Source organism: Schistocerca gregaria, chromosome X, assembly GCF_023897955.1.
Source record: "Schistocerca gregaria isolate iqSchGreg1 chromosome X, iqSchGreg1.2, whole genome shotgun sequence".
Lineage (NCBI taxonomy): Eukaryota > Metazoa > Arthropoda > Insecta > Orthoptera > Acrididae > Schistocerca > Schistocerca gregaria.
Window position 1 is genome coordinate 503,636,478 of NC_064931.1, and position 27,847 is coordinate 503,664,324.

The following is a 27,847-nucleotide window of genomic DNA, read 5'->3' on the forward strand; positions in this document are numbered from 1 at the left end:
ACTCTCCGCCACACACTGTTAGGTGGCTTGCAGAGTATGATGTATATGTACATGTAGGCCTAGATGAAGATTTATGACATTATTGAGAGAAAAGGTCTCATGATTATAGTGACAACAGTTTCAGATTATAACAAGATACAGAACTTCCTGCAGCCTAGATTGGATGAACAGGAAGAGAATGTGGTCTTTCATCAAGGTGCCACCATTCAGTCTTTATTCTGAGATAAATATTCATTGATTTATATTTTTCTTTTTGTGCGCTAGTATTGGTTGTCATAGGTACTAAGTCACCAAATTTGTCCATATCATTGGGACTAAAGTGCTAATCTTTTCCATTCTTCATTCAGTCTGAGCCACATTAGTTTTCCTTATGAGGATATCTAATAATTATAGTATGTACACATAGCTTGGTAAAAGTGCTCGTATTATTGCTCATCCCATTCTCTATAAGAACTGCACTTTGTGCATTTTAAATGAGAATTTGTCTGACATGCCACACTTTTTGCTTTTAAATTATGGCTGTACTACAGGAAAGTCATTGCTCACACATCCATCAAAAGGCATATAATGGATATTAATCCTAATCTGATTCTTTATTACATGAAATACTGGTCGTTCTTGGGCACTAAACAAATTTGGAAGGAGCCAGAGTTCTCAAAAAATGTCGAAGTCTGGCTAGAAACATCTAAAGTAACTGGCAACTGATGTTAACTTAAGTAAGTTATTTAAACCCTAACATTTTTTGTTTCATTAAAAAAAGTTTTTTTTTCATCAATAACTGAGGTCATATCTTGTGATTACCTTAGCAGTGTGTGCTTCCCTGGGTACAAGTAAGTTTACAGACAGCTCGTGACACAACCAATGAACTAGGGGAGTTGACACACTTTCTCTTCTATCACTAGGCCGATAGGAAAGAGAAATGTTTTAATAAAGAGGGCAACATCTGTAGTTGTGGTAAAGCTTGTACATTCTTGCTCTTGCTGGTGTTTGATTAGTAGTTTAAATATCCAACTTGCAACTTCACATTTACAGTTTTGTTGTGGTATTCAGGACCTTCGTGATGTTACAAATTGTGTATTACTGGAAACCACCCCGCACTCACGCAACACCCACTCTACTACCACATCTTCCTCCAATTCCAGGTGCTGAAATCATTTTTCTGGCTATGTTTCACTAAATTATGATTGATTGCCCTCTAATCTTGCTAGGATCACAGTGCTTTGATTACTGTCAAGTCCACTGGATTGTCCTTCAGTGGGTGTTCACCTGATGATGAGATCTGGAAACACCTAAGTCTCTTTACAATAGTCTGGGGCACTGCTCCAAGGGAGGAACTATTGAATGGTAAGCTGTGAAGCTGAAAAGCAAATATATTTTATAACAGCTATCAACCACTAGCTTCATGATATGTAGAATAAACTCAAATGTGACAAACTGTGGATCATTATCTATCACTATTCTGAGAAGTAACCCCAGTGTCAAAGATGTTGGGCAAGACCCAGAATGACACATGTGGACCTTATTATCCAGGACACATGTGATAAGTGGGAGAGAGGGAGAGCATCCAGCACTACCAGCCACACTGGCATTGTGAATGGTCTAGCATAATTAAGTGCACCTTCTTCCAAGGATGTTCAATTTTTGACCAAGGCAGTAAATGCTACTGGGTTCTCTCTATCTACTTAACCAGATAAGACCCGGGTTTTACAGATCCAGTACTTTTTATCTCACAGTGAAACAAGATTTGATTTTATGTAATGCCATTTGAAATAATAGTACTCATTAATAATTATAAGGGGATGTTCAAAAGATTTCCATTTGAAGTCTGTACACTCCACAATCGGTGTGCCAATCTGGCAAAGTCACCAAGAGCATTGAGACAATCATCCCACCAATACCACAAAACTAGAAGATACCCGTTCGTTAAAACGCCTTGTCCTGTTGCATGAAGAGATCCATAACTACCTGCTGCATGTCATCTTCTCACAGGAATTGTCGGTCCTTCAGAGACTTTTTTAAGGGACAGAAGTTGTGATAATCACATGGGGACAGATCAGGGCTTTAGGGGGGATGCTCAAGTGTTCCCCCTTGTGTTGACGTAACTTCTGCATCACGACATTTGAGATTTGGGGATGTGCATTACCATGAAGCTGCATCATCCCTTGGCACACCACTCCACAACAGTGGTTTTTGACTGACATGCTTCCCCATACACATTCCTCCTCCTCTGATGAGTGTCTATCGGTGTTTTTCCTTTGGCAGCCAAGAAAAGAATAACAGCATGTTGGTCCTGTTTAACACATTTGGGAATAACATCGCCATACTTCATATTTCTTCACTTACTGCACACATTCACAAATACATGAATGCCCACTAAACCCTTGCCTACACGGCAGTGCTTACATACCAGCAATAATAATAATAATAATAATAATAAAACCCGTGGAGGCCCGGGAAAAGAATAAGCCTCCGGTATGTTCTGCCAGTCGTAAAAGGCGATGAAAAGAACAAACCACTAACAGAGCTAACCCCCCTTTTAGTGTGATTTGTTGGTTCAGGACAGAACTAATGAAGCCCTGGACAAGCCCTGTCATGGTCGGGGATGACGCTTGAACTCTATGCCCGTCCACAACGGTAATGACACTGCTAGCCACATGAAAAATGATTTAAATCCAAATAGAGGTGTTTTGCAGGATATGCTTCCTGCAACCACCCTAGAAGGAAAACAAAGACAGAAGATGAGATGGTCAGATGAAGTTAACCGTCACCTCATGTTCTGTTATTACCAAGCAAACTTAGGAACCAACACAACTGGATACAGATCACAAGTATACACAACATTTATTACCGAATACCCAGAATTAAAATTTTTAACAGAACAATGACTAGCTGATCAGACCCGTGTAATAATCAAAAATAACAGGATACTCCAGTCAGAATTAGAAAACATCAAACAACAAGTAAAACAAATACTGGAACAAAATAATGTGCAATCAGAAGAAGAAGAAAATACAGTAATGGACTCGAACATCCCAGAGCAAACAAACAAAGAAAACACGCATCAATTAAACAATCAGAGGAAAATGAAATCTTTAGATAGCCACCAGAACAAGCACAAATAGAACACGAAGTGACACACATGTTAGATATAGAAGAAAAATTTCAGCTGACATATATAGAATACAAAGACACAAATACAGACATTAGACCATTCTTGCATAGACCACCAAATAACCCACAAGTTGAAACAGCAATAACAACTATCAGCACAATCATACACAACAAAATAAATGAAAATACAACTATGGAAGAGTTACAACTACTGGTTTATATAGGAGCACTCACTACACTAAATATACACACTAGGCAGAGATCAGAACCAACCAACAAACAGAAGAAACACACAAAAACAGCATGGCAACACAGGTTACAGATCAGAATAGAGAAACTGAGATAAGACATAGGACAGCTAACACAATTTATAAGAAATGGAATATCAGACAAAAAAACAAAAAAGGTTAGGTAAAATCTCACAACAAGAAGCAATAGAGCAATTAGATGAAAAGAAGCAGAAATTACAAGCATTGGCCAAACGACTTAGAAGATACAAAAAAAGTGAAAATAGAAGGGAACAAAACCAAACATTCAACACAAACCAAAAGAAATTTTATCAGACAATAGACAACATACACATTAAAATAGACAATCCACCAAACATAACAGACATGGAACATTTCTGGAGCAACATATGGTCAAACCCGGTACAACATAACAGACATGCACGGTGGATACAAGCAAAAACAGACACATACAGGATGATACCACAAATGCCTGAAGTGATAATATGGCAACATGAAGTCACCCGAGCAATTAATTCCACGCACAATTGGAAAGCCCCTGGAAAAGATAAAATAGCAAATTTCTGGATAAAGAAGTTCACCTCAACTCATTCACATCTAACTAAATTATTTAACAGTTACATTGCAGGCCCATACACAGTCCCTGATACACTTACACAAGGAATAACTTATCTGAAACCTAAAGATCAAGCAGACACAGCAAACCCAACAAAATATCGCCCCATAACATGCCTACCAACAAAATACAAAATATTAACTTCAGTCATTACACAGAAATTAATGACACATACAATACAGAAGAAAATTATAAATGAAGAACAAAAAGGCTGCTGCAAAGGAGCATGAGGATGTAAAGAGCAACTGATAATAGATGCAAAAGTGATATATCAAGCTAAAACAAAACAAAGGTCGCTACACTACGTGTACATTGATTACCAAAAAGGTTTTGATAGTGTACCCCACTCACGGTTACTAAAGATATTTGAAATATACAAAGTAGATCCTAAATTGATACAGTTCCTAAACATATTAATGAAAAATTGGAAAACCACATTTAATATCCAAACAAATTCAAATAATATCACATCACAGCCAATACAGATTAAGCGTGGAATATACCAAGGAGACTCATTAAGTCCTTTCCGGTTCTGCCTTGCTCTGAACCCACTATCCAACATGCTAAATAATACAAATTATGGATATAATATTACTGGAACATACCAACACAAAATCACACATTTGCTATACATGGATGATCTGAAACTACTGGCAGCAACAAATCAACAACTCAGCCAATTACTAAAGATAACAGAAGTATTCAGCATTGGTATAAATATGGCTTTTGGAACAGACAAATGTAAGAAAAATAGCATAGTCAAGGGAAAACACACTAAACAAGAAGATTACATATTGGATAACCACAGCGACTGCATAGAAGTGATGGAAAAAACAGATGCCTATAAATATCTAGGATACAGCCAAAAAATAGGAATAGATAATACAAATATTAAAGAAGAACTAAAAGAAAAATATAGACAAAGACTAACAAAAATACTGAAAACAGAAATGACAGCAAGAAACAAGACAAAAGCTATAAATACTTATGCTATACCAGTATTGACCTATTCATTTGGAGTAGTGAAATGGAGTAACATAGAACTAGAAGCACTCAGTACACTGACATGATCACAATGCAACAAATATAGAATACATCACATACATTCAGCAACAGAAAGATCCACATTGAGCAGAAAGGAAGGAGGAAGGGGATTTATCGACATAAAAAAACCTACATTATGGACAGGTAGACAATTTAAGAAAATTCTTTATAGAACGAGCAGAAACTAACAAAATACACAAAGCAATCCCTCATATAAATACATCGACTACACCATTGCAATTTCATAACCAGTTCTATAACCCTTTAGATCACTTAACATCAACAGATACAAAGAAAGTAAATTGGAAAAAGAAAACACTACATGGCAAGCACCTGTATCATCTAACACAGCCACACATCGATCAAGACGCATCCAACACATGGCTAAGAAAAGACACTATATACAGTGAGATGGAAGGATTCATGGTTGCAATACAGGATCAAACAATAAACACCAGATATTACAGCAAGCATATTATTAAAGATCCCAATACCACAACAGATAAATGCAGACTTTGCAAACAATAAATAGAAACAGTAGATCACATCACAAGCAGATGTACAATACTAGCAAATACAGAATACACGAGAAGACATGACAATGTAGCAAAAATAATACATCAACAGCTTGGCACACAACATAAACTAATAAAACAATTCCCACATACAAGTAAGCACCACAAAATGTACTGGAGAATGATGAATACAAATTATACTGGAACAGAACCATTATAATAGATAAAACAACACCACATAAAAAACCTGACATCATACTCACCAATAAAAAGAAGAAATTAACACAACTAATTGAAATATCCGTACTTAACACAACAAATATACAGAAGAAAACAGGAGAAAAAATTGAAAAATACATCCAACTGGCTGAGGAAGTCAAGAACATGTGGCATCACGATAAAGTTGACATTATACCAATTATACTATCAACTACAGGAGTCATACCACACAATATTGACCAGTTCATCAAAGCAATACAGCTGCATCCAAACGTATATATGCAACTACAGAAATCTGTAATTATTGATACATGTTCAACTATGTGAAAGTTCCTAAATGCAATGTAACATATACCGTACAGTTAAAAGGAAGGCACTCTTGATCAAGGTCCGCGTCACTTTCCATTTTTAACCGGACATAACGTCTGAGAAAGAAAAGAAAGACATAATAATAATAATAATAATAATAATAATAATAATAATAATAATAGTAGTAGTAGTAGTAGAAGAAGAAGATATATAATGTATTTATGTGTGTACGAAGGTGAGATTTTCTCATGTAACATGTTATAATATTCATTACTTCATCTGTGTTGATACTGCTACTTCGTTTATTCTTTCTGTAAATAGTTCAAAGCATTAGGCAATTCATAACATTCCTTCATACCATAGTAAGTCATCAGTTTTATAGTTTTCATAAAATAAATTGTTTACATATTTAAAATATGCTGAGGTATTTAAATACTGCATGTCATTAAACTGAACTGATAGCAGCCCACGAAGAACATGCTGACTTGAGTTCTGCTAAGTCTCACTAAGCTATTGGTCTTCATGCGGACAGTAGAAAAACATGTTCTGGGAATCCCGGGTGGTGTATCTGTAGCTGGCGTAGAACAGGTACATAGTTGTGTTTTAATTCATCAGAGCTACCAACCTTGAGGAGAATCTCTCAGTAATGACACGGCAAATGTGGAGGTGGGTGGGGGGAGGTGGGTGGGGGGAGGAGGGGGGGAGGAACACCCAGAAGGGGGGGGGGCACCTTCCACCTCCCCTCATCTACCCCTACCAGAAAGTTTTAGAAATTAGAAGCCTGAATTGGCCTTTAAACACTATATTTTAAACTTTTTCTGACCCTAAATAAAGATGGTGTATGTAATTGTTCATATATTTATTTTTATTTTTGTATTAAAATTAATCCAAAATATCATTTTCAATAAAGAAAATTACTTGAGCCTCAACATCACTCACATTTTGAATGAAGTGATGGGTGAATCTGCAGTTGATGACCCTCTGCCAGATCCACATTTACTAGTGACTGCTGCTTCATTCATACATTCATTTCTGCCCCATAGAAAGCATCACCTTTTTGTATTTTCTTAAATTTTTGTTTCACTGCCCTTTTTTATGGTGGCACCTCATATAACTTGTTGATGAAAAACTTTCCCAAAATCAGATAACAAATCTTGTCAGTGTTTCTGTTGTTGTTGCTGTTGTGGAATTTGGAAATGACCTTTTTTATCTATGTCATTGCTTCTGGTGCCAAGCATCAGAGCAATTTTTTGTAGCAAGTTCTGCTTTTGTGTAATATTTTGATAACTATGACTCCAGACATTCCAGAGGCACTTCACTACCTCACAGAGTGTGATGAATTCATAAATTTTGCTTCTTATGCATTCTGTTTCACAAATGAACACACATAAAGACAAATTGCAACACTACAGGCAGAGCAAAAACAAACACTACCACTGCATAGTAATGTATGGTGATTGTAGGCCATTGTTCCTCTCTCCTGTACTGATACAGCCATGGAACACTGGTTTTGTGTTGCCAAGATGTTGACAACACCCAAACATCAGTAATCCAGTACTAGCCATGACCAATGTTGCAGGACCTGATTTAAACTCAGTGTAAACGTGCCTTTAGTAAGACATGATGACAAAATCATTTGTAGACAAGTTCACCACATACTTGGGAAGCAAATCATTACAATCTATAAAACATTTTAGTAGCGTATGATTAGAGTAATGTAAACAGTACTTGTTTCATTTTTGTAATACATCAAATTGTAAAATGTCTATTTCTATAATTTTTAATAACTCCCATAACACTGTAAATAAGGCAATAAGTCTGTAATAATCGTGACAAGTCCATAATAGTTGGCAGCCATGATTAATAGTTAATTTTGAGAGTGGTAATGACTTGTAATATTATTTCACCCCATTGTCCAGAAGCAATTCTGAAGTCCAATTTTCACTGTGTGGGCAGCTTAGCTCCATATAGTCATTTTGGTATGCAACATACAGTTATAGTAATATATATTTGAGAGTTGAATTGACTGGCTGCTGAAACTGCTGATCTGGTTCTCACTCATTTGGGTTTCAACAGCCTGTATGCAAACTATCTACTATCTGTGTAGTATATCTATGTCAGTTACATGTTCAGCAGACTGACATTGGTCACATACTACTATTTGTATGCCTTTTCCCTGCAGTTCTCTGGAATGATCCAGTACATATTTCCTCAAGACTCTCAGCTGTCCGCTCAAGTTCACTTATTCCTGCTCGCTGCACCTGACATACATGAGTTTCAAAGTGGCTTTTATTAGTAGCATGATTTGTTCTTCCAGGGCATTGCTACATTGCTCACACTGCATGAATCAAGTCATAGCATGTTATTCTCTGTGGTGGTCTATAGGATGCTTCTACACAGGGTGGAAATAATGGCACTCTTTTCTGCCATAGTTACAGCTGTTGCCTCTTATCTGTATGTATCAACCCATGGTTCCATCCAAAAATTGAGTGTGATTAAGTTTATGTTGCAAGTAAGCTTGCTTGTTTCTATAAGTCTGCAGATATATTCCTGAAGCTGGCGTTGCATATTACACCTTCACACCTTCACTGTGCACTGAGAGATTTCCTTGTTATGTTGTTAGATGGTGCTGAACATATGACAGACATAATAGTTTATGCTCCGACATCTATCACGACTTTAGTATAAGGTTTATAATGTGAATTTGACTCCTGATTAAATCCATCACAAATATCTCCACTCCTACAATTATTGTTTTAATTAATTTCAAGAGTACACAATGATCAAAGTCATTGTTTTTCTGTTTGGCCAAATCACAATTTTTGAAGAAATCATTTGATGTACTCCATGACTCATGCTCATCAATTAAACAGTCTCTCTGAAATTTACGCAGTGGCTTACCACAATTTTTTCCTCAGTGCTTTTTCAGCAGCTTAGGTTTGCAGCATTCTGTTACTAAACTGAATGTAAGGCAGTCTTCCAGATGCCAAATGTTCTGCTATGTCTAGTGTCTCAGGACTATTGGCATGTGGTCCTTCGGTGATCTTGCTGCATCGCTCATGTTTTTCTGCTTAGCCTGTTTATCTAGTTTGACTTTGGGCTGAACTATCAGAAACTATCATTATCCTATGCTAGCACTAATAATGCTCTCATGTTTTACACCATTCCTGATTGATGCAGTCTCACACAAAGATTGTGGTGTGAGAGATGAACTATCATCTGTCAGCGAGATACCATTGTATTCCCAGGACATGTAGATGAGCTTTTTTCCAGATAAGATACAGTAGCCCAACAGAAAATGAGAAAGCTGGTTGACGACAGAAGTTTTAATTGCTATATCCATTTGCTGATGAGCCAGGTGTATGTGATTACTGATGTCACAATTATTGGCAAGTGATGTTAGAACACCTATTAAGCCATTATCACTGTAGATGTACTGGAATCTGTGCAATTCCTGCAAAGCACCTACCTTCCTCCTGGTATAATTGTCTCTTCCTGATCTGAAGGTTACTCCTTCTGAAGTTTCTGGACTGGTCTTTCCGGAGCACTGAGTCACTCTCCCTGAACTAGCCTAAGTAGCCACTGAATATTCTTCCAGTGGCCATTACATAGTTTGGTAATTATTTCAATAAAGAGGAAAGTGTTAACAGATGCTATGTAGTCCAGTTCTAACAGTGGTACTGTGTAATTATGGTGTGGAAAAATACCTGACTCAGTGTTTCCAATTTTTGTGACATTAAGAAATGTAGTGGTTTTGTAAGTAGCACATCATGTGACAACATTCATAGTGCATTAGGTAGTTGTAATAGTTAAACAACTGGTTAACCTGAACCACACAGATGGGTGGAAGCTTTCATCATCTTGGCTGTCAGTGGTAACCAGTGTACAGATTGACTTCCCTTGCATAGTTCTCCGATTAGGTAATGATTGCAGGCATTTTAACTGAAAGAGCATGACACAGTGACATGTCTCATCTTCCATTAGGCACTTTGAGACGGCTCCACATCATAGCAGCAGGTTCCACCCTATTCACTGAAGTTTCCCAATGTAGATCAAATTGTCATCTAGAAAACACCTTGATGATTACCATTATGCTCCCATAGTCCAGTCCAAACACTTATCCATGTTGTTATAGCAATGTGGTAACACAGGCAAACTGGAGCAGCAATATATAGAGCTGTACAGGCACTACTTTAGTGGTATCATGTAGTACGTTGTATGGTTTTTAATAGAAATTGCCACATCAGATGAAACAAAACATGCTGAAATTTGAGGCATATCACTGGCCATGTTGCTTCACTGATTTTACAGTACTGCATATGCATTTGATGGTGAGTACTTTTCATGGTTTTCTATCCACATAGGTGAATTCATAGATAAAACTAAATAAGACTACAGGGATGTCACAGAAATGTTTGAATGTTTTCCCCTAGGGTTCATTCAAACATACACAATTTTTATTAAAACTTCCTTCATCTGGAGAAATCTAGGATTATATAGAACTACCTAATGATGTTCCAACACAGAAAATTAGTAAAGTTGCTCAGTGATTATCATAGCAAACTAGCATTTGGTAGTAACTTGGTTTCCCATCCAACCACTCTCATTTAGATTTTCTCGCGGTTTTCATCAACTGTTCGTTTGAAATAGGACTCTGCTGATTTGTTTTCCCATGTCTTGACCTACCTGACATTGCCTCTAATAATCCTATCATCGGTGAGATGTATAATCATAATCTTCCTTTGTTCCATTCCTGCACAGAAGCTGTTGGGGGACCAATCTCCAGTTTAGGTCTATGAGCTATTTTTATTTTAAGCCAAATGAAATCTTTGTTCAAGTGAATTATAGCTTAAAATGTGTGAAATTTGTCTTTGAGTACAAATTTTATTTATGGATTCTTAATTTCAGAAATGTATTACCCTTCACTTTTTTTCCTCCAGTTTGTTGAAAGAAGCAAAACCCTTAAGTGTTGAAGTGAACAGAGAAACTTCAGATATCCACACAAAGGCAACATTGTTAAATGTTCTGAATGTAGCAGACAACATACCAGTTGAAGAGAGGCAATTACTTGGACGTTATGGTGTATGGCTTTTAGTGGGACTTTGCACACCAAATGAAACAAAACCTGTTGAGATTCTTGGCAGATTGCTGGCCATGTTATTCCACTGGTTTGATATTACTGCATATTCATTTGATGGTGAGTACTGTTTATGGTTTATATTTGTGTATATATGAATTCACAGGTAGAAACTGTATACAACTGTAGGACATCAGCTTACCATTCATTTTAAAAATGATTTCATGAGGGTCACTTCAAGATGAACAAAGCACCATTTAATCAAGTTAATGGTTACTCTGTGTTGTATAAATGTTAATATCTATTCTCTGTAGTTGAAATACTTGGAGTACAGTCTGATCTTAATTGTACAGCTGTGGAAGAGTTAATAATTTTATGATTTATCATTACACATTTTTCATTCTTCTGTAGAAGAAGTGACGGTGTGTTAAAATTCTATCTAAGAACTAGAAATACAGGAATATTATTTCACACTCTAGTTGTGCTCTACCAAAACTACGGCTTGATGATTTTGGTGCAGTAGATAAATGATGTAGTAGCTTGTAGGATTACAGGTAGTATTGGTAGCACTGGTAGATAAAAAAAATCTATATAATTAATGTTGTTACTTTGTACTCAGCAAAATGTTCTTTATCAAAGGCAAGAGTGTCCTGTTATTATTGATAAGTGTGTAAATTGTTTGTGAATAACAGAAACATGTTTTGCATAAGCTCAACAAAGTATTGAAGCAATGTCTGATATGATTTTTGAGGGAACTGCATTTTCTTGCACTGCGTGATAAATTTGGTTTCTCTCTTTATGTGTAACATCCCTCTGTTTCATGTAAGAATTCATCAGTTTTTTAATAAAACCTGAATTAAACACTGGCATGTTGAATTCTGCTATAAATAGTGTTTATTTTCAAGAAACAGACAAGAGGATAACTATGTATAACAAAAATGTCCCATAGGTTATCCAGCCCTCTATATAACCTCACTCAGTTTCTAGACAGTTCACTGCTTCCAGTTCCTGCAGGAATCTAGTAAGACACTGATTGCATACACAATCAAAGGGATCGAAATGAGGTAACACCCGATAGGTATGCAATACACCGAAAGTGCAGGTAATGTGGTTTAACTCTTAACTGACCAAGGGTACTAGGAAAACTATCATAATCTTTACTTACTTTTCATAGACAAGGACAGTTTTACAACTCTATTTCAGACAGAATAAGATGATAGATTATAATTATAAACAAAGGTTTAATACATATTAGAAGAACAAATTCATTAAAAACAAAATTTAAAGGAAGTTTAAGTTAAGAAGATATGTACTTTATGTTCGTTAATGAGATGGAAAGTTGTTGAAAGAGAGAATTAGGTTCTTTCAGATAACTCATATGCAGTAACTTTATATTCTGTCAAAATAAGTTGTGGATATAGTCAGTAGTAGTGGTCACCTAATGCTTTGCATAGTTATCTAGTTTCAGCATTTCTCCTGACCAACGATTGGAGCATATGGGAAAGTAGGAATTTACTGTACCTGGCATATTACAAACTACTATAACTGTGTCAAAAAGTATTTAATGACATAAAAGAGTTCTCTGTGAAGACTGATGATTTAAAGGGAGAGTAGCTCAACAATCAGAAAGCTGTACAGCATTTGCATTTTCCTTCATTGCATGTTTGCTTAGTGTCGCGTGGCTGTGAAAAAAAGTAGAATAACACTAAATATTTAATCCATTCTATTTGTAAATATATCTGGATAATTTTACAATGTTAACCCATGTTTTTGTTCGTTGTGTGAATAATGCAAGTGAGAATGAAAAAAGAAACGGTGTTGAAAACAAAACTACTTCCCGATGAAACTTCAGAAGAGGAACATTGCACAAAGGCAGTGTGTGGACACACTCCAATTAGTGTCCACTAATAGGTGTCCAGATACTGTTGATCAGACAATGTATCAAGCATATGATAGCATCTTCTTTGCCACCAGCATCCGACGACAACTTACTTTGGGACTTGCATACATTCTGCAGTGAGGAGATTTCCTTGGAATGTATTCAGGCCATCTATTATGATTTCATGTCATGATGTTTAGAGGAGGAGGAGGAGGAGGAGGAGGAGGAGGAGATCAGTGTTTAACATCCCGTCAACGAGGTCATGAGAAATGGAGTGCAGTCTCAGGTTAGGAAAGGATGGGGAAGGAAATTGGCCATGCCCTTTCAAAGGATCCATCCCGGCATTTGTCTGAAGTAATTTAGGGAAATCACAGAAAACCTAAATCAGGATGGCCGGAGATAGGATTAAACTGTCATCCTCCCGAATGCGAGTCCAGTGTGCTAACCACTGCACCACCTCGCTTGGTCTCATGATGTTTAGAGGCACTGACTTAATCATGTGGGATTTTACACTACACTGACTTCTCAGAGTCTGAGATTTTGTACAATTCTGTAGTTATAAATATTTGTAAATATTTGTATGTTGTCATATACCCTGTCAGTCCAAAAAGCTTTGAGACTGGAATGATAAAAAACTAGAGAAACATTAAGGTTGTGGTTTTGATGCTTCAGTTGTTCCACATATTCTCCACCACTTGTGTAGAATGCACAGTGTTCATATAACTGTGTAAAACTGTTAGTAAAGCCCTTCTTTGATATGTTATTCCACTAAGGTGTCATATTGCCTTGAATGTCATTTAAGTCATCAACGAATTGACCCTTCATGTGAATTTCTGCACTTCCATAATTTTGTGGTAGGTTCGTGTTGAAAATACCGAGTCTCAGCATCCTTGATGATTTTTTTCTATAAAAGAGTTGTCCACATTTTGCATTTCAGTCAAGTCACCGCAGCTGTTCATACGTCATCGTTTTTACTCAGGAATCAGTGTGTGTGGAACAAACTTTGCACACACATTTCTCTTCTTTAAAATGTTCTGGGGGTATCTTGAACACCTGATTTAGAGATGTCGCCCCACTGCAATTTGTCACACAATGACATTGACACACTACAGTTGCACGTGGTCAACTGCTCAGCACTGTCAGGAATAAAATCGCTGAACTTTTTGGACAGGTGGTGTACACATTCTGTTCATACAAATTGCATGTTTCATTCTTGTTGTTGCAGTTATATAAACCTGTAAATCTTATTCAGGAAGTATGACCGATAAGTGCGTATATTGTAAAAATATCTTGTGTAGCTTGGTCTTGTTACCAACTAACATGCTCAGCTTGTACATAGTTATACAATAAGTAACACACATTAAAGAAAAAAGGAAACAGAAAAATATAAAACTGGTAGTGTCCTCTGTAAACTGTCACTAATACTGTGTGACACTTGCAATTTTCAGATGCAGCTCTTGGTCTTGTTACCTGAACATTTGGAGTTCAGTGTTCTGTGGAATTAATGAAGTTGTTTTACCTTTCCTGAAGACAGCTGGAATGCAGTCTTCGGAAGTATCTTCTGTTGCAGGAAACAAGAATATGAAAATGCAGCTTGTTTTGTGACTTACATGTGCAAAATATTGATTCAAACATGAAGTGTTTCAAAGTGTTTTATTATGTTTTCATGGATCACACATTTACCATATAGCAGATTTTCAGGAAGACATATCTCTGTACATTGATAAGTGCAAGTTTGTTATATCTCTTGTGCTCTGTTAATAATGGAGATGACTTTACTTTTGATGTGTTGCAAAATTCTTGTTATTTGCTTAATTACTATATGCCAAATAAATTTCCAACTGTGTAGCACTAGAATAGTTTTATAGTGATGTTAGTCAGTACAAGTGTGCTACAACATTGCATGATATTGGCAAATTTGACAAATGTTAGATTATAGATTGTCCTTAGCAGATAACTGCATGATTGTGGAAGTAGTAGCCTGCATATGTAAATTTATTTTGAGATGCAATTTGCTGCAGAAATGAGTCAGTGCATGTGCTATTTGTTGAATATGGATATGAAGGCCATACTGAAAGTCATGAGCAACCCATTGGTAAAATTCCAAGTCTAACAATGTAACAAAAATGACTGCAGGATCTCAATCTACAGACTGTACATCACATGTTGCCATATTACAATATTTAGTGTCTGTCACATGACCACAGGCAGTACTTCTAAAATGGAATGTTTTGACAGCAAGCTGTCATTGAATTCCTTGTTAAATAGGGAAAATGTGCTGCCTAAATTCACCTCAGACAACAACGTGCCTGTGGAGATGTCTTCTTGGCACCAGCAGTGTTAGGAGCTGAATGAAACATTTCGAAGATTAAAGCATGAATATCCAAGATAAGGCATATAGTAGTCATCCTTGAACTGCCTTCACAAATTGTAGTAAGGGAAGAGTTGATAAGCTCATTGGAGAAGACAGGCACGTCACAGTGAATGAAATAACTGGATAGAGTTGATGAGTTCATTAGAGAAGATGGTCATGCCACAGTTAATGAAATCACTGTAAAGCTTGCAGTTGGACATGCTACAGTGCAGTGAAATGGTTCAAAGCTTATTCTATGGAAAAGTTTGTGCTCATTGGGGCCTTCGTTTATTGACCAAAGACCACAAATGTCAGAGATTTCAAAATGAAGGTGATGATTTTTTGATGAGATTGTGACAGGTCATGAAAGCTGGTTCCATCTTTACAAACCTGATTCAAAATGCCAGAGTATGGAATGACACCACTCGGATTTGCCATTGAAGAAGAAAGCAAAGACAATGCTGTCTGCTGGGAAAGGTATGGGCACTTTCTTCTGAGATGCACTTGATTGTTTTCTGATTGTTTCTCCTAAACCTTGGTGTCCACAGTATCCAGACCATTTTGAAGCTGTGTTATGCACTGCATGATAGATGCCCTGGGAAGATAATCTTGCAACAGAATGACATCCTTCCTCACTGTGCCTGTGTCACTGTGGATAAAGTCAGGACATTTGGGTGGGAAACTCTTCCGTATCCCCCCTACAATCCACTTGGCACTGTGTGACTACCATCTTTTTGGTTCTTTGTTGAGGAACAGATGTGAAGCCAACATTATGAAACAGTGTAGTCAAGCAGCACATCAGTGTCTCCAGGAAACTGGAATGGAGTTCTGTTGTAAGTGTATTTTCAAACTTGCAGAACAATGGGAAAAATGAGTGCAAAGAAATGAAGACTGTGTTGAAAAGTGACAGAGAGTACTGTATGTAGATTAAGATGATGATCTTAGTTCACCCAACAAAAATAAAGATCAAAAATATTAAAAAGTGTTGCTCATTACTTTCAGTTTAGCCCTCGCACAAGTTGTCACTTTTGTTCAATAAAAAAAAAAAAAAAACAGTATTAAAAAAATCAATATGTATCTGTCATTAAACTGAAGCCACAGATCCATTCCTTTATGTTTGTCTGTTCATTATAATAATACTATCAAAGCCACAGCAGTAATCCATGTGTGTTTTTTAGAACAGATTTTAATTATTGAAGTTGTCAAAGAAGGCTTATGGTGTGTGTCAAGGTGACTAAATCTTATGATAAATATTTGAAGTCTCAAGTGAATTTCAAGACATGTAATGTGTCTGCTGTGCCATTCACACTTAACAGATTCATGTACAAAGTACAGTTCAGTTTAATGCTTTTTACACAAATCCATATGTAGTATTAATTAGTAGCATGTCATTCATAATGGGCAGCTGTCCAAAGATGCTTGCTTTCCAGTTGCTCATTTGCTCACATTTTTTGTTGTTGTTGTGAATACATTCAGACCACAGATTAACCTGAAATTTAAAAAATTATGGAAACACTTTGCGATTTGATACCAATGGACATATATTTTGATTTTGTACACCACTATAGTGACTAATGATTGGATTAAGGTATTCAGGAGATCTTTAAGGGCATTAGGGAGCTGATGCAGATACCATGTATCAGGCTGTTAACTGTTGGACTAATGGCAAACATCATCCGTTGCTTATATCATTATTTTCATCAGCAGCAGCAACAGCAGCAGCAGCCATTTAACATCCTCCACTGGATAAAGGCCTCTTCTGAACATTTCCTTGCATTTTGGGATTTGGTTATAGGCATCCTTATTGCTCACAAGTGGCATCTGACCTTTCATTAATCCATAATATCTGCATTTTCTTATATCTTGCAATCTGGAAACAAATTCCTTTGGTCCATCTACCATCCATTTGCCTTGCTATATTTGATGCCCACATATTCATTATAGTTATAATTACACCTTCTTCTGCAATTTGTTTCCTAATCCATTTATTTATTTTCTGTCTCTCATACTAATTTCCATCATACATCTCCCATTGCCCGTTGGGCAACTCTCAGTTTTTTTAAAGGATTTCAGTCTAAAAACCCATGACTCACTTTTGTGTTTTTTAGCCCCACATTGGGAAGATATTACATTTTGTGCTGGAATTTGTTCTGGTATACATCTTGGGGAAGTAATTTATGTCAATTAAATTTGTAAAATACAGATAATGTGTTGAAGTGCCCCCAATTGCAGTAAAATTGAAAAATTAAAGTAATGCAATTACGTGCAACATTTGTTACAAATAAAATAAAAACATTAGGTGCATCTGCTACAGGAATGTAATGAAGGTACATTAGAATTTCTTTTATTTCCAAAAAATATGTCTATTTTGTACCACAGCTGAACAGCAAATTCCGACTTTTCCATGGACTTACAATAGTGAGTGGAGGAAGGTGGTTTTTCACAGAAGTTAGTTTTGTATGACAAAGCCACATGTCATGTATCTGGAAAGGTGGATTGTCATTATGTGCATGCTTGTGGCACAGAATGTCTACACAGTATTGTGCAACTCATTCATGATCTGCCTAAAGTTTTACCTAAAATTTTGTGGTATGCTCTCTCTGAAAGTTTATAGATATTGTCTCACTGTTCCCTCAAGAAAACTTTGACTGGTTTCGCGGATCTGGACATGCTGAAGTAGTGGCTTATGCCACAATTACAGCAAGACAATGGTGAGTTTATTTTGCAACAAGACGGTGCTCCAACAAACTTTCATTTGTCAATGCCTCAATGGTGAACTGCTTTAACATTGAATTGGACGATTATCCCATCATGACTTCTCTTCTTTGGTGGCCTCCACAGTCACCTCACCTTACTCCATTAACTTATGGGTTTAAGTAAAAGATCATGTGTTCCTGTGTCCATTGTCACTTATCTGCAAGAATTGCAAGGAAGCATAATTAGTTTGGTTACAGACATTGACCATGATATTTTGGAACATTTATGGCAGAGTTTGACTATCATTTCGATATTTTCCACATCACTTACAGTGTCCATATTGAGCATCTGTACTGTGAGTTAAAAACTGGGGGAGATGTTTTAGCCATTGAGATGTGTCTACTTTTTGTAGTTTTTCTGCAGTCATCTTTTGAAACAATGTGGTTACTTATGAATAACACTGCATGAAGGGAACCAACAAAATTATTAATACAGTGTCAGCTGTGGAAGACAATTCCCCATAACTGGAACAAATCTTTTGAAGTGCATATAATACAAATGACCATTTGCAAGTCATGAATAAACCAACAAATTGATTTCTCACCAGTCACTAAAATTATCTCCCTTAACAGAATTAGTCAACAGCATCTTTTGTGGGGAATAATGCTCACTGTATCCATAGCATGAAATGGTTACATGCTGAGTGGTACCAAATAGTGAGCATCTGAAGGAATGTGATCAGAAATGACCAGGTTCAGGTGTGGCAAACCTGAGATGTTTCAGCTTTGGGTAGGTCAGCACCATCAGTTTTATATTAACATAAACTATGGTTATGCTTAACTAACAAGTGTCTGATCTGACAGGCCAACATTGTGTGTGTCAGGGAATGGGGATCTTGTGAGAATGGTAGAAACCTCTATTAAAAATTTTCTCTGTGTCAAGATGTGTTGCATGCTGATGAGTTTAATGGCAGTTGAGGCAAATCAGTCATTAACTGGCAACGCCTGGGGCACATGACACACCTCAGTTGTATGAAGGGCAATCATAAAGTTTAAATTTTCATCTCAAAAAATTAAAATTACACAACAAATTTGTTTGTTTGCAGAGACATATCTGCAGTCTCGGTACAGACTGAAATCCCACACCACAGTACCATAATGTGGCCCTAGAGGAGTTAAATCAAAATGGACCAGCTCATCTCCACTTACTCAGTGCCAGTGTCATTTTGTTTCGACCCCTGTAGCAGCATGCTATGGTACTGTGGTGCTGATATTTTAATGTATATGAGGACTGCAGACACATACATACATACATACATACATACAAATAAAAAATTAATTACATAACTTCATGACTACCCTTAGTATAAGGCTTCCCAGGCAAGCAGGTATTAGGCTGGGTGGACTTTCAATTGCCTACTGCTCATGAGACATTTATGGAGCATACCAATTTTAAGAACAACGTGCCCAGGCAAACTGGTGAACTACTGGTCAGCACTCACACCCATCTCAACAAGAGCTGTTCTGAGGATGACCCTACTGAACACACACATATGATAATAAGGAACAGTTATCATAACAGGATACAGTTGTGTCAAAATGTTTTCCATTATTGGTAAAAGGAAAGAGAATACCTTTGAAAACATGTCCCCATTTTATATACAAAAGTATCTAGATGGTATTATAAGTGGCCTGAAATCAGTTAAGAGACTCCTAAATCATACAATGTTGATATAAAATGCCACTTTTCAGCAAGTAACAAACCTAAAATTTAAGAAACTTAGTGAATATCTTATTGAATGTGGACTGCATAAAACACTTAAATTCCAGGGATGGGGTGGTGAAATATAAGGGACTAGTAAACAAAGATTTTGTCAAGTTACCAAAATAATGAGTAGACAAAGGTGTTACAAGCATTTGAAACACACTAAAGAAAGTGAATGGCACCCGTGAGAAATGACGTGCTCTCATTTTGAATTCAGTATGCCAGTCATACCATATTACATTAAAGCTTTTCTTCTCCTTTTCTTTTCCTTTCTTCTTTTTTCCTTTTTTTTTTCTTTTACTGTGCATCTTTATATACCAAATCCATTGCAATGTTTCAAGTTGCAAAGATTTCGTCATTTCATAGTTGCTTGTAAAGATCATGCAAGTTGGTGAAACTGTGGTCAAGAAGCTACTGAACCAAGTATAGGATGCAATCTTCACCAGTCTGTGTTAACTGCTAAAACAAACATTCACACTGTAATAATGAGTCCCATCTCCACAAAAGAAAATAAAGTACAAAAAATCAAGGTTGTAAGATGTGTGCCATGCGCTGAAGTAAAGAAATAATTTAAAGCCATACAGTCTCCATCATTTCTTACCTCATTTGCATCAGCCTTGATAAAGTCCTATGTTAGTGTATCAACACAGACATGAGCAGTAAATCCCACTGACAGTTGTTGCTGCACAGCCAAACTGCACATTTCTCTAAGCGCCAGAGAACTAGTTACAAAGACTTGAAAGGCTTACAATGGGACACCAATACCCCGAAAAATTAAGATCTCACTTGCAGTGATTGGTCTGATATATAGTATCTACATGTGCGAGTGATGTAGTTGCACACAGGAATAATAGCAAAGTATTTGTTTTGCAAATAAAAACTGCCTTCACAACAATGCAGCTCTGACGTGAGTTACAGGAAAAAATAACTTGGCCTCAGATTTTTAAGCACTAAAGATGGGGAAATTATTTATTTTTTATGTTCTAAAATACTCAAAATATGTGACAACAAAGTGAAAATACTGAATTATAATTCAGTTTATTTATGTGAACATGAACAATCTAAAGTACTCACGAATGCAATTTATGCTACACTTCACTGATAGTGCTGAAGAACTACAATACACAGTGAGATTCATCGTCAAGTTTGCCATCACTAATGATTGGTTACTATCCTGAAACATTGCCTTTTACTGTGAAAATCAATGCTCCGCATCACAAGTTGTCAGCATGGTAAATTTATAGGTCATATCTCTCACACTGACAGCGATATCATCCTTGAGATGACCATCTAACATATTTGAAAATTTTGCACTTAGTTTGAAACCCACTATTTTTTTCAAACACATAATGGAATTAATTTTTAACATCTGTACTGCAAATCAACAAATACTGTTAAGTTTTTGTTCAGTATCATGAACATCCTGAACTGTTCCTGACAGAAGCCCCCCCCCCCCCTTTTCAAGTTTGTCAATGGTGCTGCTAAGGAAAGACAAGTTTGTGGATGTGGATGCGAAGTTATTTTCTTAACACTGTGCCACTTAACATTTACTGAAGTATTCCATCATCATTGTCCAGTACGTTGACTACCGAGGCAAAATTTTCTTCACAACACTGGACTACAATAAGCCAAGATCCCCATTGCATTGTTACTGGGGTGGGTGGCAATGGTACATTGGGATTTTTAGTCTTATATACGTGAATCATTCTTGGAAACTTAATGAACAATCATATCCCGTTAGATACAAATTTATCCTCACTGGGACATACTGCTCTAGTTTCCTTACATAGTCTGTGCAATGCATGTAACGTGGATCATTTTAGAATAACCAACAACAAAACCTGCCTTCTTTGTACGTCTACATAGCTATCTCCAAGCCACTGTATGGTGTGTGGTGGAGGGTATCCTGTACCGCTACTTTGATTTCCTGTCCTATTCCACTTGCAAATTGGGTGAGGAAAAAACAACTCTCTGTATGCCTCTACATGAGCCCTAATTTCTCATATCATATCTTCATGCTCCTTATGCGCAATTTATGTTGGAGGCAGTAGAATCATTTGGCATTCAGCTTCAAATGCTGATTCTCTAAATTTTCTCAATAGTGTTTTTCAGAAAGAACATTGCCTTCCCTCCAGGTATTCCCATTTGAGATCCCGAAGCAACTCCATAAAACTTACTTGTTGTTCAGACGTACTGGTAACAAATCTAGAAGCCTGCCTCTGAATTGCTTCAATGTCTTCCTTCAGTCCAACCTTGTATGAATCCCAAACACTCAAACAGTGCTCAAGAATAGGTCACACCAGCAACCTATATGCTACATCCTTTACAAGTGAACCACTCTTTCCTAAAATTCCCCCAATAAACTGAAATTGACCATTTGTCTTCCCTATCACAGATGTCACACGCTGGTTTTGCCTCATATCATGCTGCAGTATCTGTTATTAACAGTAAAACATTGTTGAACGTCATACTACATGGTTAAAAATTTGTGTTGCTTAATTAAATAATCTTGCAACTTTCTCATGGTTCACTTCAGTCATTTCTTGGATAGTTAGTGGAAAAACTTCTTTGAAATCACTTCATTACTTTTTTAATATCCCAACAATGACATTTTGAACTTCACTGCCACTAGAGTCTGAAGTTTTGTCTGACATAACACAGATTTTCTCATTTTGACACATCAACTAACAGATCCGAACTATTTGAAACAGTTAACACAGAACAGGGAATCAGTGGTCGTAAAGCAGTTACTGCATTGATGATTTCAGCTGTAAATAGAAATATTAAAAAAGGTAGGAAGATTTTTCTGTTTAGCAAAAGTGACAAAAATCAGATTTCAGAGTACTTGATGGCTCAACACAAAAGTTTTATCTCAAGTGCAGTTAGCATTCAGGATCAGTGGACAAAGTTCAAAACCATTGTACAATATGCATTAGATGAGTATGTGCCAAGCAAGATCGTAAGAGATGGAAAAGAGCCACCGTGGTACAAAAAAAGAGTTAGAAAACTGCTGCGGAAGCAAAGGGGACTTCACAGCAAATATAAACATAGCCAAAGCCTTGCAGACAAACAAAAATTACGCAAAGTGAAATGTAGTGTGAGGAGGGCTATGCAAGAGGTGTTCAATGAATTCGAAAGTAAAGTTCTATGTACTGACTTGGCAGAAAATCCTAATAAATTTTGGTCTTATGTCAAAGTGGTAGGTAGATCAAAACAAATTGTCCAGACACTCTGTGACCAAAATGGTACTGAAACAGAGGATGACAGACTAAAGGCCGAGATACTAAATCTCTTTTTTCCAAAGCCGTTTCACAGAGGAAGACTACACTGTAGTTCCTTCTCTAGATTGTCGCACAGATGACAAAATGGTAGATATCGAAATAGATGACAGAGGGATAGAATAACAATTAAAATCACTCAAAAGAGGAAAGGCCATTGGAGATGATGGGATACCAGTTCGATTTTACACAGAGTATGCGAAGGAACTTGGCCCTCTTCTTGCAGTGATGTACAGTAGGTCTCTAGAAGAGCATAGCTTTCCAAAAGATTGGAAAAGGGCACAGGTCATCCCTGTTTTCAAGAAGGGAAGTCAGACAGATGTGCAGAGCTGTAGATCTATATCTCTAACATTGATCAGTTGTAGAGTTTTGGAACACTACTCCTACTCTGTAGGAATCAGCATGGGTTTCAAAACAGACGATTGTATGAAACCCAGCTCGCAGTATTTGTCCACGGGACTCAGAGGGCTATAGACATGGGTTCCCAGGTAGATGCTGTGTTTCTTGACTTCCACAAGGCATTTGATACAGTTCCTACCAGTTGTTTAATGAACAAAGTAAGAGCATATGGACTATCAGACCAATTGTGTGATTGGATTGAAGAGTTCCTAGATAACAGAATGCAGCATGTCATTCTCAATGGAGAGAAGTCTTCCAAAGTAAAAGTGATTTCAGGTGTGCTGCAGGAGAGTGTCATAGGACTGTTTCTATTCACAATATATATAAGTGACCTTGTGGATAACATCGGAAGTTCACTGAGGTCTTTTGCTGATGATGCTGTGGTATATCGAGAGGTTGTAACAATGGAAAATTGTACTGAAATGCAGGAGGATCTGCAACGAATTGACGTATGGTGCAGGAGATGACAGTTGAATCTCAATGTAGACAAGTGTAATGTGCTGTGAATACATAGAAAGAAAGATCCTTTATCATTTAGCTACAATATAGCAGGTCAGCAACTGGAAGCAGTTAATTCCGTAAATTATCTGGGATTGGGCATTAGGGGTGATTTAAAATGGAATGACCATATAAAATTAATCATTGGTAAAGCAGATGCCAGACTGAGATTCATTGGAATAATCCTAAGGAAATGAAGTCTGAAAACAAAGGAAGTAGGTTACAGTACACTTTTTCGCCCACTGCTTGAATACTACTCACCGATGTGGAATCCGTACGAGATAGGGTTGAGAGATGAGATAGAGAAGATCCAACAGAGAGCAGCACACTTTGTTACAGGATCATTTAGTAATCACGAAAGTGTTATGGAGATAATAGATAAACCTCAGTGGAAGACTCTGCAAGAGAGATGCTCAGTAGCTCGATACGTGCTTTTGTTGAAATTTCGAGAACATACTTTCACCGAGGAGTCAAGCAGTATATTGCTCCCTCCTACGTTTATCTGGCGAAGAGACCATGAGGATAAGATCAGAGAGATTAGAGCCCACACAGAGGCATACAGACAATCTTTCTTTCCACAAACAATACTAGACTGCAATAGAAGGGAGAACCAATAGAGGTACTCAAGGTACCCTCCGCCACACACCGTCATGTGGCTTGCAGAGTATGGATGTAGATGTAGAAATGAATTTGTTGTAGAGTTCACTAATAAAACTTCCGAAGGTAATTTTTCTTAACATTCAAATGTGAAAGTTTGAATATATGGAGAGTAACTTTCTTGACATTGGATTATTTTTCTTAGACAGAGGCATCTCATTTAACAAAATGTCCTACGCAAATATCCACAATAAACTGAAAATGTATCAGGTGCTTCAGGAGAACCAGGAACTGCATCACTAATTAGAGGTCTCCCCCCCCCCAAAAAAAGAAAAAATAAATAAATAAATTACATTATTCTATGAAGTCTAAACCTGTTGCAAGCCAGATAACGAAATGATGATGGTTTCATCAGCTGTGAAATTGCAAGAATATGTTTATTGCCCTACAGACATTGTGTAACTTGAGAGTGCTGTTCAGCAGCTGATCAGATGATAAACACACAGCAGCAGGCTGATATCCACATGTAGAATACCATAAACTCTGCATTTAGGGCAGCAGATGTTTATATTAAAACAGTTTCTCCCTTATTTATGTAACATGAAACAGAAATGAAATAAACTGAAAGACCTAGTACATTTATAAAAAATAATGAGAATGTTATGTGCTTATAAATGAAAAGCAGGTTATTATGGAATTATAGCAAAAAATTTCAAAATATTTATTTGCATTAAAACTATTTATTTGTCTAAAATAATTGTGGTGGAAGGTGTGTGATGAAATCCTAGTACACTGCTGCATAATACAAAGCCTGGGTCTACAAGTCAGTGTGTGCCTGGATGTAAAGTCTATCCAGGATTGGTAGTGTTGGCACTGATCAGGAGTTACTCCAAATGAGGAGCCGTGGAGCAGTCAGCACAATAGTACAATGTAACTCCGCATTATGACTGGTCTCTTGGAGGCCGTTCACTCACCTAAGTACTGCTGAGGCAGAGGTATATAGCATGGACTATTATTGGCACACGACTTATGGAGGAAACCAGCTTTGTGCTGGCTGTGCCTCATGTCATCGATCAGAATACAGCCAGATGGAAAGAGTAGAGCCTGATGTGGTGGAATTCTGGGTCCCCAACAGTAACAAGCTACCTTGTCTTTGTTGTTGTGCTGGCTTGGTACCCAGAGCTGGTTTGCTGACATCTGCACAGGAAGTGGATGAGGCATGATGCTAGGGCACCTGCTAGATGCGGGTGTGATGTGGTTGCTGTCTGATCAGAGTTTAGGTGTGGATACCTCACTTTCAGTGTCAGATCTTCTCCTACCTCTGCCCAGAATGGAAAAACTACACCAAAGAGCAAATAAAATGGATTTAGAGAAGAGACTAAAGCATCACAGACTAAATAAGCAGCCATTGTCTATGATGAAACTTTAGAAATGGACATTGTCAGTAGTTTAAAGGAACTACCAAGCCCCCTCTACTCAACCTCCAACGGCCTTGAACTCTTCACTAAGGTGCGAGAAACAGACAAATGTCTTCAAGAGAAAAATTTTAAAACTTCTGCTACCCCTGTACTATGGAACTGTCACCTACATAGACAAGTGTGAAAGGGCAAAGAGGGGACTGTCAATAATGTTGTCACAGTATATGTTGTGTCATTTGAGATAACAGTGTGTTTCGTTTACTTCCCTGTTTGGGAACTACTATATAGTGCATTCTTGGGGTCTATCAACCACTTCTCACCACTATTCCTCATTTTGGGACATATCAGTGCACATAGTGTCCATTGATACTGTAACTCTATCTGTACAAGAGCTCAAGAGGTAGAGAATCTCCTCAGTTCAGAAAACATTTGCCTTGTCAATACAGGGAAAATAACACATTGTAGCTCAACAACTCAGTCATCCTCTGCTACTGATCTCTCTCACTTGATCTAAGGCCTAGGGACAGCGTTTTAAGGACTGAGTGAGGATACTGGGCTTTTATTTTATAAGAAACCGATTTGTTTGCCATGTCTAAGGGATTTAAAAACACAAGCCCTCAAAGCACTTGACATCATGAAGTGTGTGATTGGGAAGCACTTGGGGACAGGCAATCCTGCTTGCACCAATTTTATAAAAGTTTTATGTGCTTTTGTTTAGCCTGTGTTTGCAAGGTCTGTGGGTCAACATAACTACCACACTTAAGAATACTGGATTCAGTACATCATGAGGGCACCAGATTGGCCACAGGGTCATACAGGACAAGCCATATACCAATCTTTTACACATAAGCAGGAGAGCCACCAGTATCTGCTTGACAAAGGCTGTATGTGGTCCAAACATGAATTCAAGCTTTAGTCCATTCCAATTTCTTTGGCCCTTTTTCAACAATTATCATCAGTGTGATCAACAAAAGCAGCTATAAGATAGCAGCAGTCAAACTTCTAGCAAATTAAATGTGATGAAGTCTGCTTAAAATGCCTTTGAAAAGGATGTGACTCCCTGACGTATAGCTTCCTCCTCAGACATAAAAAATACTAGTTTATGATGAATACAGTTCACCAAATTCCAACTGATTTTATTTTATATCATAAAAGGAGAGCAGGCGCCAATTTATTAGCGGAGCTGCCCACAGTTTTTTGTGATGATGCAATGAATATGATTCATGTTTTAAGATTTTGCTTTGTGTCTGACCTGTCTAAACTGTTAAATAGGAGATTTACCATCTATCTAAAACTTTTAGGTAAGAGAGTTAAGTGCATGCATAGGATGACTGTCTCACCCAGGTATTATGTAAGTGATCAACCAATTGCAATTTCTGCACATGATGTTTTGTGTATTTCTTGTCCCTATATTCATTTTACATCTTAAGGCACAGACTGTGCCAACTTGCAAGTGACTATGAGTGTTAATGTGAGAAAGAATGTAAGAAAGGAAATGGGCTTTTACCTGGTTTTGAATTGTCTACATTATATAATTTGTAATCAAATGCATCTCATAAAGTATTTTTAAGTGTCTGATAATCATGGTGCCCTAAAATAAAAAGTCAAACATGCTTTTTATTCTCTTTGATGAATGTGATTCAGAATAGTTGTTTGTAACACTATTATTTCCATAAACCCTATGCCTTTCTAAAAGTGTATCATAATCTGCACAATCTAATGCCTTTAACAGTATTTTTGAAAATATACCAGCTGATGATATTTATTTTTTAAGACTGTAATATTTCTTGGGTCAATGTGTAAATAGCATTTTCAACTAAGCAAC

General features: G+C 37.1%; 1 protein-coding gene across 4 annotated transcripts in view; it reads left to right on the plus strand.

Moving 5' to 3' along the window:
- The window catches only part of LOC126297705 (protein unc-79 homolog), an 810,295-nt gene that overhangs the window by 62,158 nt on the left and 720,290 nt on the right, over positions 1–27,847 (plus strand). For all 4 annotated transcript variants that reach the window (XM_049988834.1, XM_049988837.1, XM_049988836.1 and 1 more), the window contains exon 9: positions 11,003–11,259. In XM_049988834.1, coding sequence (XP_049844791.1) covers positions 11,003–11,259 — 257 coding nt within the window. The remainder of the gene's footprint in view (positions 1–11,002; positions 11,260–27,847) is intronic.